Source organism: Pristiophorus japonicus, chromosome 4 (genome assembly GCF_044704955.1).
Source record: "Pristiophorus japonicus isolate sPriJap1 chromosome 4, sPriJap1.hap1, whole genome shotgun sequence".
Taxonomy (NCBI): domain Eukaryota; kingdom Metazoa; phylum Chordata; class Chondrichthyes; family Pristiophoridae; genus Pristiophorus; species Pristiophorus japonicus.
In genome coordinates, this window is record NC_091980.1 from 213,935,277 (window position 1) to 213,956,781 (window position 21,505).

Genomic DNA, 21,505 nt, shown 5'->3' on the forward strand with positions numbered 1-21,505 from the left:
AAAAGGACCCGTTTATCCCAACTCTCTGCTTCCTGTCTGCCAACCAGTTCTCTATCCACGTCAATACATTACCCCCAATTCCATTTGCTTTAATTTTGCACACAAATCTCTTGTGGGGGGACCTTGTCAAAAGCCTTTTGAAAGTCCAAATACACCACATTCACTGGTTCTCCCTTATCCACTCTACTAGTTACATCCTCAACAAATTCTAGAAGATTTGTCAAGCATGATTTTCTTTTCATAAATCCATGCTGACTTGGACCGATTCCATTACTGCTTTCCAAATGCACTGCTATTACAGCTTTAATAATTGATTCCTACATTTTCCCCACTACCGATGTCGGTCTACAATTCCCTGTTTTCTCTCTCCCCCTCCTCTTTTTAAAAAAAAAAAAGTGGAGTTACATTAGCTACCCTCCAGTCCATAGAAACTGATCCAGAGTCTATAGAATGTTGGAAAATGATCACCAATGCATCCACTACTTCTAGAGCCACTTCCTTAAGCACTCTGGGATGCAGACTATCAGGCCCTGAGGATTTATCAGCCTTCCATCCCATCAATTTCCCGACTAATAAGAATTTCCTTCAGTTCCTCCTCCTCTGTCCCCTAGTATTTCCGGAAGGTTATTTGTGTCTTCCTTTGTGAAGACAGAACCAAAGTATTTGTTCAATTAGTCTGCCATTTCTTTGTTCCCCATTATAAATTCACCTGATCCTGACTGCAAGGGACAGACGTTTGTCTTCACTAATCTTTTTCTCTTCACATATCTATAGAAGCTTTTGCAGAAGGAGAACGGGCCAACAATGAGGCAATGAATCCCAGGGAGAGGACACCTGCGGGAAGTAGGACAGTAGGTGTAAGTTTGTGTGTATGTACCAGGCCCATGCAGCGGAGCCTGGTCTCCAGTCATCTTAGATCCCCTTGCCACTGGACCTAAACCTTGCTGTCAAGCCACTGTGGTAGCTGGTGTGCGTTAAAAGAATTCACGCACAGGCATCTTCCACCCTTTAAAATGAAGTTTTGGACCTGGAACGTCGGGACCCTCATGGACACCCCCCCAACAGCAACAGACTGGAACGTCACACTGCTATCGCTGCCAGGAACTCAAGACGTTTCGACGTAGACATGGCCGCCACAAATGCGACCCGGTGGGCAGGGGAAGGCCAGCTCAAGGTACAAGGTTACACCTGCTTCTGGAAAGGAAAACCAGAAGACCACGTCTATGGGGTAGGCTTCGCCATAAAAAAATGAACTAGTTGGCCGTCTGAGAGGCTCTGCTTGCAGAATAAACGAACGCCTCATGACTCTTCGGCTCACCCTAACCTGAAACCAGTGCGCTACGCCTCAACACTGGAAGCTACAGACGAGACCAAAGAGGAATTATACTCCAGCCTTGATCAATTCTTGTCCCAAGTCCTAACAGGCGATAAGCTGATTCTCCTTGGCCAGAGTTGGAAAGGGCACACCTCTGGGGAGGTGTGAACAGCAGAGGGGGTAGGGAAAACCAACTCCAATGGTACCCTCCTCCTGACGAAATGCTTAGAACATGGCCTGGTCATAACCAACACCGTGTCCCATCAGAAAGAAAAGTACAAGGCCCCATGGCAACACCCTCGCTCCAAGCGCTGGCACCTGCTAGACTACGTCATCATCCGAGCCAGGGACTGCAAGGACGTGCGCATCACCCGCACCATGACAGGAGCCAACGACTGCTGGACGGACCACCGCCTAATTCGCTCGGTCATCTCCATCAACATAGCCCAAAACAGCAACGGCAACAGAAACAATGCTGCACGAAAAAAAAACACTGGAGCACTCAAAGATCCTGCTAAGAAAGCCCTATTCAGCTAGCGCCTCACTACCAACCTGGCAACTCCCAGTGACCCAGAGACAGAGTGTCCACAGCGCCTGGTCTGCCCTCAAGGCCTCCATAATTAGCACCTGTGACGAGACGCTCGGTCACTCGACCAGGAAATACCAAGCCTGATTCGAAAAGACCAGGAGATCCAGAAGCTAAATAATCCACAAGCACAAGCCATTCTTGAACTAGAAACAGAAACACAACTTGAGGGCAAGAAAGCAGCTCTACAGATATCTGAAGGCAGAGGTCCAACAAAAAACTTACAACCTAAAGAATATAGATGGTGGGTGGAGAAAGCACAGGAGATCCAGCTACTAGCCGACAACCTAGACATGCAAGGATTCCTTAGCGCAGTCAAGACCATCTACAGCCCAAGCACCAAGGTCCTACCCCACTGCTGGTCAAGAAGAGAGGCAGTCCGTGCCGGAAGGAGTACTTCGAAGATCTCTTTAACCGTCGACATGAGTGTCCTCGACTCCATCCTGCAGCATGCCACCCGCCACCATCTCAGAACAACTCCAGCCCAGCAAGAGGTAGAAAAGGCCATCCGACAACTGAACAACAAGGCCTCAAGAACAGGTGGAATCCCCACTGAAGCACTAAAACATGGGCGCGAATACATGATCTCATTTCTTTTAGCTGGAAGGAGGAGAACATGCTAGGGGGTCTGAGAGACACCGCAATCGTGACCATTTTCAAGAAAGGTGAGAAGTCAGATTGCGATAATTAGAAGAGTTTCCCTGCTGTCAGCTACAAGGAAAGTCATCGCAAGAATCCTCTTCAATTGCCTTCTCCATGGCTGAAGAGCTCCTCCCAGAGTCACAATGTGGATTCTGTCCACTAAGGGACACAATGGACATGATCTTCACCGTGTAGCAAATCCAAGAGAAATGAAGGGAACAGCACCAACCCTTGTACATGACATTTTTTTGACCTCACAAAGCCCTTTGACACAATCAACCATGAGGGATTATGGAGCGTCTTCCTCAAATTCGGCTGCCCTCAAAAATTTGTCACCATCCTCCCTGTTTCACGATGACATGCAAGCAGTGATCCTGACCAACAGATCCACCACAGACCCAATTCACGTTTGGGCCAGGGTCAAAGAAGGGTGTGTCATTGCACCAACGCTCTTCTTTGCTGCAATGCTCCATCTCACCCTCAGCAAGCTGGAGTGGAGTTGATCTACACAACGGGAAACTATTCAACTTCTGTTGCCTCCAGTCCAGATCCAAGGTCATCCCATCCTCTCTCATTGAATTACAGTACGCAGATGACACTTGCGTCTGCAGAGGGCGAACTCCAAGCCATCATCAACACCTTCACCGAAGCATAGGAGAGCATGAGTCTTACACCAATCATTTGAGACACAAAGGTCCTCTACCAACCTGCCCCCGCCGCACAGTATTGTCCCCTGATCATCAAAATCCACGACGAGGCCTTGGACAACGTGGACCATTTTCCATACCTCGGGAGCCTACTGTCAACAAGGGCAGACGTCGATGGCAGAAGTCCGACGCCGCCTTCAGTGTGCCAGTGCAGTCTTCGGTCTCCTGAGGAAGAGTGCGTTTTAAGACCAGCACCTCAAACCTGACACCAAGCTCATGGTCTACAGAGCAGGAGTGATACCTTCCCTCCTATATGCTTCAGAGACATGGACCATGAACAGCAGGCACCTCAAAGCACTGGAGAAGTACCACCAGCACTGCCTCCGCAAGATCCTGCAAATCCATTGGCAAAATAGGCGCACCAATGTCCGTGTCCTCCTCAGGCCAACATCCCCAGCATCGAAGCATTGACCACGCGCGATCAGCTCCGTTGGACGGGCCACATAGACCATATGCCCGATATGAGACTCCCAAAAGAAGCGCTCCACTCGGAGCTCCGATACAACAAGCGGGCCCCAGGTGGGCAGAGGAAATGCTTCAAGGACACCCTCAAAGCCTCCTTGAAAAAGTGCAATATCCCCACCAACATCTGGGAATCCCTGGCCCAAGACTGCTCAAAGTGGACAAGAAGCATCCAGGAAGGCACCAGACAGCTAGAGTCTCTTCACCAGAAGCAAGCTGAAGCCAAGCGCAAATAGTGGAAGGAGCACACAACAACCCAAGCACCCCACCCACCCGTTCCTTCAACCACTGTCTGCCCCACTTGTGACAGAGACTGTAGGTGCCGCATGAGAACTCATTTTTAGCATGGAAGCAATTCATCCTAGACTCCGAGGGACTGCCCAAGAAGAAGAGCACCCCATTAGCTACGCTCAATTTTGCTACAACAGCTAAGCTGTATGCGCTCAGCTTTTTCCATGGAGTACATTTCAACAGGCATGCAGCTTTAGAAGTTGATTGTGCTGCTGACTGGGTCATTGGAAATTAGCATATATTGTTCATTGCACTTGCCTCTATAACTGGACCATAGTTGCCATTTGGGGTGAATTATTATGTTGGATACGCCAAGTTCCCCTGTAGTGTAGTTTCTTAACAAAACCACAGAAGCCAGAACAAAATGCTTCAAAACAATGTGGCACTTAAAAATACCTGTTTTCCATTTCACTTTCTTCTTCAGTTTCATTTTCTTCCATTTCCTCCTTTTTCTCCTCTTCACTATCTGCTTCCATCAGCTCCTCTTCAAAGTCTTCCACTTCAGCCACATCCTCTTCCTCCTCACTGTCCAATGATGGCCTCTGTCTGACCAATGGACGGCGAAACCGCGGTTTTGGCCTGCATTCAGGGCAGAACCAATCATCATCTGGAATGATCTAAGAGAAATTGGCCACATTAAAAAAAAATTATTTTGAGCAGCCAGAATAAAATTTGAGACTGTTTATACATGTTTCTTGTTTTTTTTAAAAGTTCTATGTACAAACCTTAACCTTTGGTCTCAAGCAATATGTGTGATGCCCTCGATCACAACCATCACACAACAGCATGTTTTCTGCATCTCCCTTTTTGTGACAGATCTTACAGCGAGCATTCAGCAAAGACTTGGCCCATATAATGCTACGATCCAGTGTCGAGAGATGAAGGAAAACCTGAGCTAAGCTAGTAGAAGCCACAAGTGACTCTCTCCAGCGATCTAATAATGTCTTCTGTATTTTGCCTCCATCACTAGCATCTAAAATGCAAAATTAAAGGCAGTTATTTAGGTCACTGAAAAAATTTTTTAAAACAAGTTTCAAGTTTTGCTTTCCACAGTTCACCTGCCATATAATAGAGGATAGATTTTGAAAACCTGTATTTACATTTACTTTTCCCATTTCATGGCAGTCGCCAGTTACCAATACTTCATTTTTTTGCATTACAATATTTAAGACAGCAATAGTAACCATACAAGAACTTAAGAAATAGCAGGAGTGGGCCATACGGCCCCTCGAGCCTGCTCCACCATTTAATACAATCATGGCTGATCCGATCATGGACTCAGGTCCACTTCCCTGCCCGCTCTCCATAACCCCTGATTCCCTTATCGTTTAAGAAACTGTCGATTTCGGTCTTAAATTTATTAAATGTCCCAGTTTCCACAGCTCTAAGGCAGCGAATTCCACAGATCACAACCCTCAGAAGAAATTTCTCCTCTTCAGTTTTAAATGGGCTGTCCCTCTAATTCTTGTCTCCCCAATCAGTGGAAACATCCTCTGCATCCACCCTGTCAAGTCCCCTCATAATCTGACACGTTTCAATAAGATCACCTCTCATGCTTCTGAATTCCAACGAGTCGAGGCCCAACCTTTCTCATAAGTCAACCCCCTCATCTCTGGAATCAACCTTGTTCTGAACTGCCTCCAAAGCAAGTATATCCTTTCATAAATACGAAAACCAAAACTGCACATAGTATTCCGGGTGTGGCTTCACCAATACCCTGTACAACTGTAGCAAGACTTCCTTGCTTTTAAACTCCATCCCCTTTGCAATAAAGGCCAAGATTCCATTGGCCTTCCTGATCACTTGCTGTACCTGCATACTATCCTTTTGCGTTTCATGCACAAGTACCCCCAGGTCCCGCTGTACTGCAGCACTTTGCAATCTTTCTCCATTTAAATAATAACGCTCTGATTTTTCTCCTGCCAAAGTGTATGACCTCACACTTTCAATTATACTCCATCTGTCAAATTTTTGCCAGCTCACTTAGCCTGTCTATGTCCTTTTGCAGATTGTGTGTCCCCTCCTCACATTGCTTTTCCTCTCATCTTTGTATCGTCAACAAACTTGGCTACGTTACACTCGGTCCCTTCCTCCAAGTCATTAATATATTGTAAATAGTTGGGGTCCCAGCACTGATCCCTGCGGCACCCCACTGGTTACTGACTGCCAACCCAAGAATGAAACATTTATCCCTACTCTCTGTTGGTTAGCCAATCCTCTATCCATGCTAATATATTACCCTCAACCCCGTGAACTTTTATCTTGTGCAGTAATCTTTTATGTGGCCCCTTGTCAAATGCCTTCTGGAAGTCCAAATACACCACATCCCCTTTATCCACCCTTTAGCTGCAGCATGAGGCAAAATCAAATTTTCAGGACACTAATGACTCAATATAGTCCTACTGTTTTATAAACTAGTGAAGTGAAAAAGTTCTCTGAAGAAAAAACACAGGAATCAGATACTTATATTCAGAGAAATTATAAGTCAGAGTTTTAACAACCTTTATTCATGATTTTGAAGTGTATGGTCCAAATCAAATTTTTTTTATACCTACAGCAAATCCACAATGTATTAAAATAAGTTATTATATACTAGATAATTACCTGTACACAACCCAGTTACTCCCATTAACTCATCAATGCTGAGTTACAGCCATCATTTGTAATTACTTTGAACAAATCTGCAACTAAAACATAAATTATAGGACATTACAGGACAGGTGGCAGCGATTCGGCCAGTTGTGCCTGTGCTAGTTCTTTGAAAAAGTTGTCCAATTTAGCCCCCAGCCTTTTCCCGATAATCCTGCAAATTAGTCCTCTTCAAGTACGTCAAATTGCCTTTTGAAAGGGTGGTGGAATTGGATTCCACCACCCTTTCAGGTAGTGCACTCCAGGTCTCAACAACCCTCAAGAATTCTCATTTCCACATTATTTTGAATAACCTCTGGTTACCAACCCACTTCACAGAGGAAACAGTTTCTCCCTACTTGCTTCATCAAAACCCCATATAATTTGGAATAGTTCCATTAGGTCTCCTCTTAACATTCTCTGTTCCAAGGAGAACAATCCCAGCTTCGCCAACCTCTCCACAAAACTGGTCGTTCATCCCTCGTACCATCCTGGTAAACCTCCTCTGTACCCTCTTCCAGACCTTGACATCTTCCTAAAGTGTGGTGCCCAGAATTGTACACAATATTCCAGCTGAGGACTAACCAGAAATTTGTAAAGGATTAGCATGACTGCCTTGTTTTCAGTCCCACTATTTACAAAGCCAAGTGTTCCATATGCTTTCTTAACCACCTTATCAACTTGCCCTGCCATCTTCAAAGAGTTGTGAAAACACACCCCCAGGCCCCTCTCTTGCACCCCCCTCAAAAATAGTACCATTTAGATTATACTGCCACTCCATGGTGCTTCTCCCAAAGAGCATCAGTTCACACTTAAGCACATTAAATTGCATCTTCCATGCGTCTGCCCATTTCACCTGGAGTTTGCTACTATCCTGCTCACTATTTAGTACGTTGCCAAATTTTGTATAATCCGCAAACTTCAAAATTGCACTCCCTACATCCAAATCCAGGTCATTTATATACAAGGAAAAGAATGGTCCTAATACTGACTCCTGGGAAATTCCACTGACTACATCCCTGCAGTCAGAAGAACATCCATTCACCACTACTCGACCTCCTATCCCTTAGCCAATTATGTATCCAAGTTACCATTGTCCCTTTAAATACCATATGCTTCTATTTTCCAAATAAGTCTATTATATGGTACTTCATCAAATTCCTTTCAAAAGTCTGGATATACAATTATCTACTGCACTACCTTTATCAACCCTCTTACTTCAAAAGACAGGATAGCTTTTAACAAATCAATGCTGGCTGTCCCTTATTAACACATGCTTCGCCAAGTGATAATTAATTTTGTCCTCGACAATGATCTTAAGTAGTTTTCCTACCACTGACATTAGACTAATTGGCCTGTAGTTATCAGGTTTATTCCTCTTCTTTTTTGAACGGGGTGTAATATTTGCAATCCTCCAGTTCTCTGGCACCATACCCATATCCAAGGAAGATTGAAAGATTGTGGTCAGAGCTTCTGCCATCTCCATCTTAGCTTTCCTCAGCAACCTAGAATGCATCCCATCTGGACCGGGTGACTTGTTAATTGAGTGATGCCAAACTATTCAGCATCTCATGCGTCAAACTTATTTTAACACTCTCTGCATTAACACAGATGCATACCAACACAATGCTAGACAGATTTGCTTTTTTCCTCCATCTAATTCCTGCCCTTTCTGCACCTTTGTTCTATTGCCATCTGTCCCTCCGAGTATTCCATGCACCTTGACTCCTCTCTCCTGTCGCATTAGTGCCCCTCCCCCTGCCAAGTTAGCTTAAATCCTCCCCCAGCAAGAGTTAACCTCCCTGCGAGGACAGAGGTCCTAGCCCTGTTCAACTTGTACAGGTCCCTCCTGCCCCAGAACTGATCCCAATGCCCCAGGAATCTGAAGCCCTCCCTCCTGCACCACTTCTCCAGATACCTGCACAATCTTCCTCCTTCTGTACTCTCAAGCACGACACTGGGAGTAATCCAGAGATTACCACCTTCAACGTCTTGTTCTTTAATCTTTTTCCTAACTCTTGAAACTCTGCCTGAAGGACGTCGACCCTTTTCCTACGTATGTCATTGGTTCCAACATGGACCATGACTTCTGACTGTTTCCCTTGCCCTTGCAGATGTATCCTGCACACGTTCAGCGATATTCTTTATCCTGGCACCAGGGAGGCAACACATAATTCTGGACTCGTGTCTGTGGTTGTAGAACTACCCGACTATTGCATCCCTAATAACAACTGCATTTCTACACTTTCTTGTGTACCCCTGTGCAGCTGAGTCTCCCAGTGTCATTGATTTGCTTCTGACCGTATTTTCCAGGTATTCAACAATGAATATGGGTTTGAGTGTGCCACACTCCCAGGGGATTCCTGCACTGCCTGCTTGTTCCTACCAGCTGCCGAGTGGTCATCCACTCCCTCTCCTCCTGAACTCTCCATAAGCTGCTGGGTGACCACCTCCTGAAATGGGTTATCCACAAAACTCTTAGCTTCTCGTATGCACTGTAATGACGCTCAAACAGCTGGCGGCACTTCCTGCATATGTGGTTTTCCAGGACACAGTATTCTGGAGTTCCCACATGGCACAGGATGTGCATACGAGCCCTCAGTTGTCCTGTCAAATTAGTCAAGTTATTTCAGGCTATTTAAGGTTATTTAACTGTTTCGCCAACACAAACGCTAACCACTAAAAATATTAACCAATAAACAAAATACTTATCGAATTTAACCCACCACTCCTAGGGCCCAATTTTGGCTATGACTTGCATCAATTTTTTTGGAGTAAGTTGTTTTTTCTGGCGTAAGTTAAAAAATGCCATTTCCTCCCCTCCCAAAAAAAAAATTGCTCCAGAGTAAGTCAGTTAGGTACGATTTTTTTTTTTTTTTTAAAGTTAATTTTTTTTTCCCCCAAGAGGGCATTCCCAGACACTTACGCCAGTTTTGGCCATTTATGCCACTTTGGCCAGCTAAAACTTACTCCAAATCGACTTAGGTCAGCGTATGTGGCCAGCTCTGAAAAACATTGCGGGCAGTTAAGAATTCGGCACAGGTTAGTACATTTAAAGCACCAACACTTACAAAGCACTAAAAGCACAAAAATAAGCATTAATAATAAAAAATACAAGGAAGCTGAGGACCTGCACCAAGACTTACAAAGCACTAAACAAACCACAAAAAGTAATAAGCAATCAATAATAAAAAAAATAGAAGTCCTACCTTTATGCCAGAATCAAGTTTTTTTAAAAAAGTCCCCCCCTCCCCCCGCCCCATCAAAACACTTTCTCCTCCCTCCCCCCTCCCCCCACCCCCATCAAAATTCTCAAGCACAACCATCAATAAATAAAAAATAAAACTGAAGTCCTATCTCGGCCTGGGAAGTCAGCAGCCCAGCCGGTGCGGGAGGCCACAGCGAAGATTGGAGTGTCCCTGCGGCCGGGGATAGGGGCTGCAAGCATCGGGTCCTGCTCACAGCCCGCAGGGAGGGCAGGAGCATGCGCACAGAAGCATGCGCACAGACTTCACTGCAAATGCGCGCAGCTGCTGGCAGTGCTGGCCTGTTGCTCTCCCCCCCACTTCAAAAGCTACGCCACGCTGGGACACCGGAGACGCGGCAGAGCGGGCCCCTTTTTTGAGACAGTTTCCAGCGTGCAAAGTCGGCACATTTAAGGTAAGTGCGCTGAAAAAAGGGGTTGGGGAAAAGTGAGCCCATAAAGACTGGCATGTCACATCTTAATACATTACAGCTCTTGGTAGCAAAAGGCCTATATTTATGCTGAACCTTGATATGTTAATTGATGTGTAATATAGTCAACTAAACAATGAAATATATAACTGCACAAGCTCATAATTAAACAACAGATGATATTAAGACAATCACCTCATCAGAATTTAGAAAGTTATTAATGTTCTTAAAAATTAGCTTCATACAAAGAAAAGCAACCATATACAGGGTACTGTAATCATACATATCTAACACTTAAGAGCACATTTTTCTATTGGTTAACAGACACCAGACAACCTTTTAATTTTTATGGCAGCAACCTGAAAATATTTGCACAATTGACTGCAACCCAAATATCACAGCTAGCCATGATGTCCTGGGCATAGAGATTTCAATGAATTTTATAGAAATCGCACTTACCCTGAAATATCTATGCAAGATATTCCTAAAGTTGCTTTACCGTATCAATAGTTGTAGTAGTATTTCCTCCAAAACAACTCAGCTCTCAAATTTGCATACAAGAATTTTTTTTTTTTTTTTTTTTTAAATATGAAAGTAATACTTGAAAATTCCTACTCAAACCTAAAAATAGTTTTGTGGCCATTTGGTGATGGGGTTAATCCTTTACTAATCACCATCCCAATTACTATTAGACAAAATGTTTGTTTAAAATTTCTCTATTGGGGTAAATTAATCAAGGAATAAAATAACTTTCAGGACTACTATGGTTGTTTTTCCAATTGAAAGATGCTTTCTTTCCCACAACCTAAAAGCTTACTTCCAAATGCAGATTTTCTACAAAACCAGAATTATACAAACAAATTTCATTTGCAAGCAGACAAATGTTTTGAAGACTTTTGATAAACAGTTCTTAATACAGTCCTAACTCCCCACCAACAAGCTCAAACCAAACATTTACATTTGAACATTTTAAGCATTCTTGGCAAGTGACTCAATACACTTATTAAATACTCACCATCTTTTTCACTGGATTGGTCTTCATCTTTCCTCCTCTTATCATCTTTCTTCTTCTTGTCTTTTTGTTCCTTTTTTACATCATCGGAGTCTCCTGTTTGAAGTGAAAGGATTTCTAATTAAATTAAGTTTGAAAATTTATTAAAAAGTTTTAAATACATTACAACTCCTAAATGCTGAACTGAACAAACTGCAGCAATAATAGAGCCTGATTCCTTTGGTAAGCTGAACCAATTTGAGGGGTAGATCTTAATTTTCCAAAACTGGACATTTAGAACTAGATACACACCGTTTGTCAATAAATAATAAATGTAAAATTGTAAAATTGAATTTGCCACATCTGAGGGGAGGGAGAAGGTGGTCAGTTTTAAATAATCTTAAGAATGCATTAAATCAAATAGTTTTGCATCTTGGTGGTTCCATCAAAAAAACATTGCAGCAGTGTGTCAGGGCTGGGGGTGGGGAGGCGGAAGGAGAGAAAGAGAAGGCAGAGGAAGCCGAAATATTAAGTGTAATTTCTGCTAACCAACAGAATTTTTTGATTTTTTTTTTGAACTTGCATATTGCCACATGCTTCTGTTGAGCCAAATTTGATGACATCTACACCTGGGCATTCTAGTGTATAAATCTCTAAAGGTTCATGAAGCGACAGCTAGAATGAATAGGTCATTGGTGCATTTATAAGACAATTGACTAAGACAAAGCATGCTATTTTGTGGTTGTACAAAACCTTGATCAAGCCAAATTTGGTCACCTTACATGGTGGGTGATAGAGGCTTTGGAAAGAGTGCAGAGGAGGGCCATTAGATTAACTTACAGCGTAAGGCATCTCAGGTTATCAAGATGGGCTAAAATAGCTGGGTCTCCACACTTTAGAGAAGCGTACACTTAGCGGAGGTCTGACTGAGGTTTGAGAGATAATGAAGGGAATACATTGCGTTCGAGTTGACAGTTTGTTCCAATTAAATATGTTAGGGAGGACCAGAGAGTCACAATTTTAAGTTGTACAAGGCCAAATCTAGGTTAAACATCGGAAGATGGTCCTTTTCCCAGAGAATAGTGGACCTCTGGAACAGGCTGCTGACTGATGTCTTCCTCTCCTTTCAATTGCTGGACAGCTAGTCAACACTCTTATATGTTAAGCATGCTTGTGCAGCTACAGGGAAAAGGCAAAAAAGTAGAAAGAAACAGAAAGGTGACGTCACAGCCAAGGGGGTAAGTGATTGGCTGGTGATTGGCGAGTAGTTTTTATTTTTTTCTATAACAGTGAGTAAACTTCAGCATTGTTGTTGCCAATTTAAGTTAATCTAAGGGTTAAGTCATGACAGGAAAGCTCAGTCACATGATATGCTCCTCCTGTACCATGTGGGAAGTCAGGGACACTTCCGGTGTCCCTGACGACTATGTGCACGGAAAGTGTATCTGCCTCCAGCTCCTGACGGACCGCGTTGCGGAATTGGAGCTGAGGGTGGATTTACTCTGGAGCATCCACGATGCTGAGAATGACGGGAGTAGCATGTGCAGCGAGTTGGTCTTACCGCAGGTGAAGGGTCCACAGCCAGCTAGGGAATGAAAGACCAGTGCAAGGAAGGTAGTGCAGGGGTCCCCTGCGGTCATCCCCCTGCAAAACAGATACACCACTTTGGGTACTGTTGAGGATGACGACTCATCAGGGGAGGGCAGCAGCAGCCAAGTTCATGGCACCGTGGCTGGCTCTGCTGCACAGAAGGGTGGGAAAAAGAGTGGGAGAGCTACAGTGATAGGGGACTCTACTGTAAGGGGAATAGATAGGAGTTTCTGCGGCTGCAACCGAGACTCCAGGATGGTATGTTGCCTCCCTGGTGCAAGGGTCAAGGATGTCTCGGAGCAGCTGCAGAGCATTCTGGAGAGGGAGGGTGAACAGCCAGTTGTCATGGTACATGTAGGTACCAATGATATAGATAAGAAGTGGGAAGAGGTCCTACAAGCTGAATTTAGGGAGCTAGGAGTTAAATTAAAAAGTAGGATCTCAAAAGGTAGTAATCTCTGGATTGCTACCTGTGCCACATGCTAATCAGAGTAGAGGGAGCAGGATAATTTGAATAAAAACGTGGCTTGAGCAGTGGTGCAAGAGGGAGGGATTCAAATTCCTGGGACATTGGAACCAGTTCTGGGGGAAGTGGGACCTGTACAAAAGGGACGGTCTGCACTTGGGCAGGACTGGAACTGATGTCCATGGGGTAACATTTGCAAATGCAGTTCAGGAGTGTTTAAACTAATATGGCAGGGGGATGGGAACCTATGCAGTGAGATAGGGCGAAGTAATATGGAGTCAGAAACAGATGGTAGAAAGGTAAAAAGCAATAGTGGAAGGCTGAGTAAACAAAGGCAAGAAATAAAAAGGGCCACACTACATCATAATTCTAAAAGGACAAAGGGTGTTAAAAAAACAAGCCTGAAGGCTTTGTGTCTGAATGCAAGGAGTATCCGTAATAAGGTGGATGAATTAACTGTACAAATAGATGTTAACAGATATGATGTGATTAGGATTAGAGATGTGGCTCCAGGATGATCAGGGCTGGGAACTCAACATCCATGGGTATTCAACATTCAGGAAGGATAGAATAAAAGGAAAAGGAGATGGGGTAGCATTGCTGGTTAAAGGAGAGATTAATGCAATAGTTAGGAAGGACATTAGCTTGGATGATGTGGAATCTATATGGGAAGAGCTGCAGAACACCAGAGCGCAAAAAACATTAGAGAGAGTTGTGTACAGACCTCCAAACAGTAGTGGTGATGTTGGGGAGGGCATCAAACAAGAAATTAGGGGTGCATGCAATAAAGGTGCAGCAGTTATCATGGGTGACTTTAATATGCATATAGATTGGGCTAACCAAACTGGAAGCAATATGGTGGAGGAGGATTTTCTGTAGTGAATAAGGGATGGTTTTCTAGACCAATATGTCGAGGAACCAACTAGAAGGGAGGCCATCTTAGACTGAGTGTTGTGTAATGAGAGAGGATTAGTGAGCAATCTCGTTGTGCGAAGCCCCTTGGGGAAGAGTGACCATAATATGGTGGAATTCTACATTAGGATGGAGAATGAAACAGTTAATTCAGAGACCATGGTCCAGAACTTAAAGAAGGGTGACTTTGAAAGTATGAGGCGTGAATTGGCTAGGATAGATTGGCGAATGATGCTTAAGGGGTTGACTGTGGATGGGCAATGGCAGACATTTAGAGACCGCATGGATGAACTACAAATGTACATACCTATCTGCCGTAAAAATAAAAAAGGGAAGGTGGCTCAACCGTGGCTATCAAGAGAAATCAGGGATAGTATTAAAGCCAAGGAAGTGGCATACAAATTGGCCAGAAATAGCAGCGAACCCAGGGACTGGGAGAAATTTAGAACTCAGCAGGAGGACGACAAAGGGTTTGATTAGGGCAGGGAAAATGGAGTACGAGAAGAAGCTTGCAGGGAACATTAAGGCGGATTGCAAAAGTTTCCATAGATATGTAAAGAGAAAAAGGTTAGTAAAGACAAACATAGGTTCCCTGCAGTCAGAATCAGGGGAAGTCATAACAGGGAACAAAGAAATGGCAGACCAATTGAACAAGTACTTTGTATCCTCCTTAGTGAATACTGAACCAAACAACCTTCCGGATATAAGAGGGGTCAGAGGGTCTGGTAAGGAGGAGGAACTGAGGGAAATCCTTATTAGTCGGGAAATTGTGTTGGGGAAATTGATGGGATTGAAGGCCGATAAATCCCAGGGCCTGATTGACTGCATCCCAGAGTACTTAAGGAGGTGGCCTTGGAAATAGCAGATGCATTGACAGTTATTTTCCAACATCCCATAGACTCTGGATCAGTTCCTATGGAGTGGAGGGTAGCCAACGTAACCCCACTTTTTAAAAAAGGAGGGAGAGAGAAAACAGAATTATAGACCGGTCAACCTGACATCAGTAGTGGGTAAAATGATGGAATCAATTATTAAGGATGTCATAGCAGCGCATTTGGAAAGAGGTGACATGATAGGTCCAAGTCAGCATGGATGTGTGAAAGGGAAATCATGCTTGACAAATCTTCTGGAATTTTTTGAGGATGTAACTAACAGAGTGGACAAGGAAGAACCAGTTGATGTGGTATATTTGGACTTTCAGAAGGCTTTCGACAAGGTCCCACACAAGAAATTAATGTGCAAAGTTAAAGCACATGGGATTGAGGGTAGTGTGCTGACATGGATTGAGAACTTGTTGTCAGACAGGAAGCAGAGTAGGAGTAAATGGGTACTTTTCAGAATGGCAGGCAGTGACTAGTGGGGTACCGCAAGGTTCTGTGCTGGGGCCCCAGCTGTTTACATTGTACATTAATGATTTAGACGAGGGGATTAAATGTAGTATCTCCAAATTTGCGGATGACACGAAGTTGGGTGGCAGTGTGAGCTGCGAGGAGGATGCTATGAGGCTGCAGAGTGACTTGGATAGGTTAGGTGAGTGGGCAAATGCATGGCAGATGAAGTATAATGTGGATAAATGTGACCACACTTACATATCTTTGGTGATAAAAACAGAGAGACAGACTATTATCTGAATGGTGACAGATTAGGAAAAGGGGAGGTGCAACGAGACCTGTGTGTCATGGTACATCAGTCATTGAAGGTTGGCATGCAGGTGCAGCAGGCGGTTTAGAAAGCAAATGGCATGTTGGCCGTCATAGCGAGGGGATTTGAGTACAGGGGCAGGGAGGTGTTGCTACAGTTGTACAGGGCCTTGGTGAGGCCACACCTGGAGTATTGTGTACAGGTTTGGTCTCCTAACTTGAGGAAGGACATTCTTGCTATTGAGGGAGTGCAGCGAAGATTGACCAGACTGATTCCCGGGATGGCGGGACTGACATATCAAGAAAGACTGGATCAACTGGGCTTGTATTCACTGGAGTTAAGAATGAGAGGGGATCTCATAGAAACGTTTAAAATTCTGACGGGTTTAGACAGGTTAGATGCAGGAAGAATGTTCCCAATGTTGGGGAAGTCCAGAACCAGGGGTCACAGTCTAAGGATAAGGGGTAAGCCATTTAGGACCGACATGAGGAGAAACTTCTGCACCCAGAGAGTGGTGAACCTGTGGAATTCTCTACCACAGAAAGTTGTTGAGGCCAATTCACTAAATATATTCAAAAAGTAGTTAGATGTAGTCCTTACTACTAGGGGGAATCAAGGGGTATGGCGAGAAAGCAGGAATGGGGTACTGAAGTTGCATGTTCAGCCATGAACTCGTTGAATGGCGGTGCAGGCTCGAAGGGCCGAATGGCCGACTCCTGCACCTATTTTCTATGTTTCTATGCCTGTTAAGGCAAGTTCCGGATAGGACTGCAAATCATCATGGAACCATACACAAATGTGACCCACCATAATGAGGAAAGGAAGGGGCAGAAAAACACATTCAAGGTTTAATGTTTAAAACAGAATAGGGATATCTGTACAACTAGCAACAAAATTGTCTTCAGAAGTCTCTTTGGACTTCCCAGTGATAACTAATGCTCTGAAATTAGTTCAATAGCCATAGATCACAATTCCAACTGGTTGCACAGAAAATAAAATTCTACAGTTCTGCAGAGTGCCATTAAAGCATTGTAAATTAAGCCGTCAGCTGTGGCTCAGTGGGTAGCACACTCGCCCGAGCCATGAGGTAATGGGTTCAAGTCCCACTTCAGGGACTTCAGTACGAAAAATCTAGGCTGACACTCCAGTGCAGTGCTGAGGGAGTTCTACACTGTCGGAGGTGCCGTTAAACCGAGATCCTGTCTGCTCTCTCAAGTGGACATAAAAGATCACATGGCAGTATTTCGAAGAGGAACAGGAGAGTTATCCCTGGTGTCCTGGCCAATATTTATCCCTCAATCAACATTAAAAAAACCCAGATTATCTGGTCATTATCACACAGCTGTTTGTGGGAGCTTGCTTGGGTGCAAATTGGCTGCCGCGTTTCCTACATTACAACAGTGACTACATTTCAAAAATACTCCATTGACTGTAAAGCGCTTTGAGTTAAATCTAAGTCTTTCTTAAGCATGCTTTATAGAGATGGTTTTATATCACCCACTGGTAAAAATCAGTTGCAACAGATATTGCCAAACAAAGTCAAAGAATAAAAAGAATGTAAGATTTTTAAAAACCAAGACAGGGGGGAAAAAAAACCCATCTCAACTGGCAAATAGTGGAAAAATTCACCACTTTTTCAGTAATTATCTAAACCAATAATGTTTGACTATGTGTAGTACCTGACTAGTTACCCACAGTAATAGTTTTATACCACACTTGATTTTGTTCCCTTTGGAAGGGCCAGTTGAAACATTGATACACAAGTTTTATTCAGTAATTCTATTAAGTTACTCGTTTCCAAACTTGTGTTGGAGTCCTTGAAATATCAACTCTCCTGATGACCTCCTGCAAATGTTGACAAACTTTGGGGTCCCAACCTAGCTTCCAAAATATAGGGCTCAATTTTCCCCAAAGCTTCTTTTTGGCGTATTTGAAGAGTTACGCCTGTTTTTTTGGGGCCCCAAGTACGCCACCAATAAAATGTTCCAGTTTCCCCATTTTGGCACAGCCTAGCCTGTCCTTTAGTTTTGAGGGTGGAGCCTTGATCTGCGCCAAAAAGATCAGGTTGCCAAGGTAACCAGGGACACAATGCAGGCTGAGGCTAGAAAATGAAACATACAGCCAGCTTGCAACCTGCACAAGCACCTTAAAATACATTGCAGCAACTTCACAAGCACAAATATATTGCACCAACTTACCTCCATTAAATTATTAAAGTTCCCTCCCCCCATGCCGATCCCCGCTCCAATCCCAGGCCGAGTGGCACAGAAACATAGAAAGTAAGCCATTCGGCCCTTCGAGGCTGCACCATTCAATATGATTATGGCTGATCATGCAACTTCAGTACCCCAGTCCTGCTTTTTCTTCATACCCCTCGATCCCTTTAGCCGTAAGGGCCACATCTAACACCCTTTTGAATATATCTTAACGAATTGGCCTCAACAACTTTCTGTGGTGGAGAATTCCACAGGTTCACCACTCTCTGGATGAAGAAGTTTCTCCTCATCTCGGTCCTAAATGGCTTACCCCTTATCCTTAGACTGTGACCCCTGGTTCTGGACTTCCCCAACATTGGGAACATTCTTCCTGCATCTAACCTGTCCAACCCCGTCAGAATTTTGTGTTTCTGAGATCCCCTCATTCTTCTAAATTCCAGTGAATATAAACCTAGTCGATAGTCTTTCTTCATAGGTCAGTCCAGCCATCCCAGGAATCAGTCTGGTGAACCTTTGCTGCACTCCCTCAATAGCAAAAATGTCCTTCTTCAGATTAGGAGACCAAAACTGAACACAATATTCAAGGTGTGGCCTCAAGGCCAGGTACAACTGCAGTAAGACCTCCCTGCTCCTATACTCAAATCCTCTCGCTATGAAGGCCAACATGCCACTTACCTCCATTAAATTATTAAAGTTCCCTCCCCCATGCCGATCCCTGCTCCTATCCCAGGCCGAATGGCCTCCCGCTCCCGCAACTAGCCCTGGCTGAGTGGCCTCCTGGTCAGCTCCCCTGCACCTAGCCGAGTGGCCTGCTCGCTCCCAGTTAGACACCTATCCCAAACCGAATAGCCTCCCAGTCCACTCCCTGCACCTATCCCAGGCCGAATGGCCTCCTCCCTCCCAGTCCCTGCACCTAACTATACCCGAAAGGCTTCCATCTCTCATCTCTCCTGTTGTCCGGGCATCTGCTGCATTTACCTGCACCGATTTCCTTAACTCACCAGAAGGTCTTTCTAGAGGCCACATATGCGGGCCTAAGAAGAACTGGAGTAACGCTCAGCTGGCCAAACTTACTTAACTGGCCAGAATTGGCATGGGTGTGCCCCCTTTGGCTGGAAAAAAAACATTCCTAAAAAAATCGTTACAAACTGAGCTGGTGCAAATTGATCAGGGAAACTTAAAAAAAAACACATTTCTTTATAAACAGGCCAAAAAAAAGCGGCCTGCGCCAAAAAACGGCGTAAATCACAGGGGAAAATTGAGCCCATAGTCTCTAAAGGAACACAGTGCTACTCTTCAGAGAACATGTTTTATTAATATACAGCGATATAAATAACATCCTAAAAAGTAAAGTACAAAAACAAACATTCAGATGAGATGGACAAAAGTACAACCACGTTGGGGACCCCATGGAATTCCTCCATTCACCCCGTTTAGTACGGATTCCAGTTTTAAAACCAGCGACTTAAATAAACAGATTTGAAATACAAATTTGCTCATTAAATTTTAAAATAAAAATACCAACCCAAAGGGGGCTTCAGGAACTTGCGTTCAATTCCCTGTTCCAACTGAAGCAAAGCAACAGCCAGGTAACGCACCACAGAGTTTGCATGTTGTGGTGTACTAGCACTGGTAGATACAGAACTTCTTGTTTCAGTCTTGGATTCCAAAGGCCTGAATCATAAACCAAAGCCAACATTTGTCAGTTTTATACTGCCATACAAGTAATCTTAAGTACATCAGTTTGTCATCAATATATCTCGAACAGAATCTTACTAATTTACATTATTGCAGTAATCATCAAATCCTTGGTATACATTCATAGTTCACAAATTTGACTGACTTATGGTGTAGTTTATGAATAATTTCTTTGTAACATGCAACACAAATGCAACATTCAATGCAAATGTATTAGAAACTGAAACAAAACTAATGATCCTCAGATAAGACAGTTTTCCCATATTCACTTCAGAGCTCAAGATATATCGGTCTGTTTTATAGGGATATGAAGCAATAGATCTGTAGAAACTTAGTATAATTGTATTGTTACATGTCTACTGAGGAAATATCTGGAGAGACAAAGAACATTTGTGAAAGTATTGTGAAATTCTTTGCTGAGAAGTCAATTAAAACTTTAACTGGAAATATCTCAAGTATCCTGTAAATACTGATAGGACCAATAGATGGATGTCAAAGAGAAAAGGCATTTTGGTGCTCCTGTAGCTGATCTACAGCAGAGTCTCAAGAAATTCAAGCAATATTTTAGATAATAGAATACCCCAAGACCCTTCAACACCAATGTAAATTTACTATAGACAATTTTATGTATTCTGTCAACATGATCAAGATTTCATTCGTCTCCTGTAAAGTAATTATTGGGATAACCAGGAACGTTGGACAGTCATTAAAATTTTAAGTGCAAATTCTTGGCAGTTAGAATATCTACTCCAGGTCAACCAATAAAAATTCAGCACAGAAAAGCAATGGAATGGATACCATATCCTTTTTAATTTCAATTTATTTTAAATCAATTAGTTTATAACCAAAGCCTTTGGACATTCTACTCGCCACTAAAGTATATCCTTGGTAATCAGAGGTCAGTGTAGGCACATTTCACTCTGAACATTTTCTTAACCTGGACCATAAACCCAAGGATAAAGTGACAAAGGGCCTGGGCCAAGGAGGGAGCAGGATATTTTAAGATTCTAGCTGCAGATAATGCTGGGCTGGGTGTGCAGGGATTGGTCTCTGGTAATGATGTGTTTGCTAATGGCCATGTGATTTGCTTGGGCCAATAATACTGTTGATTTGCTAGTGATATGGTTTTCAGAAACCAGTCCAATGTTTGAAAATAGGCAGAAAACAAATCCACATTCCCAGCTCAAAAAAAAACAAAGCAATTCCCTAACTTTTGGTGCCATCTGGTTATCAGAGCTAAGTATTCTTCCAGAATTTCTCTGGTTATATATTTTTTTTTTTAAAACGCAAAAAAACACAATATTAGCTGTACCTGTCTTTAGAGTTATATCTATTGTTCATGCCATCAAGTTCCTTGGCTTCCTCCCCATCAATTTTAATAGTTCCATTTTCCTTCACATCATTTTCCAGTAATCGAAAACCATTTTGTGTAGGACGTGCTTCACTCAATAATTCATACTGGCCAGTTTCCAGCGCAGCTCTCCACGCATACCGCTCCATCACCTGCTCATAACAAAGTTTGTTAAGCATTCTATTTAAAATGGATGAACTAATTTGTTGCACTGTAAAGGTCAGAACTTAGTCCTTTGATACACAATTCCGTAATTGGAACTAAATGCACACACCAAGAATGAGATTGAACAAGCATGTATATAATTGTAAAATTCGTGCAACTGTACACAGTT

The 21,505-nt window shown here is 43.4% G+C and overlaps 1 protein-coding gene across 2 annotated transcripts in view; it reads right to left on the reverse strand.

The window, feature by feature from the left end:
- baz1a (bromodomain adjacent to zinc finger domain, 1A) overlaps nucleotides 1-21,505 on the reverse strand; it is a 101,493-nt gene that overhangs the window by 22,127 nt on the left and 57,861 nt on the right. For both annotated transcript variants that reach the window (XM_070879069.1, XM_070879068.1), the window contains exons 20-24: nucleotides 21,133-21,323; nucleotides 19,648-19,796; nucleotides 11,322-11,414; nucleotides 4,729-4,976; nucleotides 4,400-4,620 (exon numbers count right to left, since the gene is read on the reverse strand). In XM_070879069.1, the coding sequence (XP_070735170.1) occupies nucleotides 4,400-4,620; nucleotides 4,729-4,976; nucleotides 11,322-11,414; nucleotides 19,648-19,796; nucleotides 21,133-21,323 (902 nt within the window). The remainder of the gene's footprint in view (nucleotides 1-4,399; nucleotides 4,621-4,728; nucleotides 4,977-11,321; nucleotides 11,415-19,647; nucleotides 19,797-21,132; nucleotides 21,324-21,505) is intronic.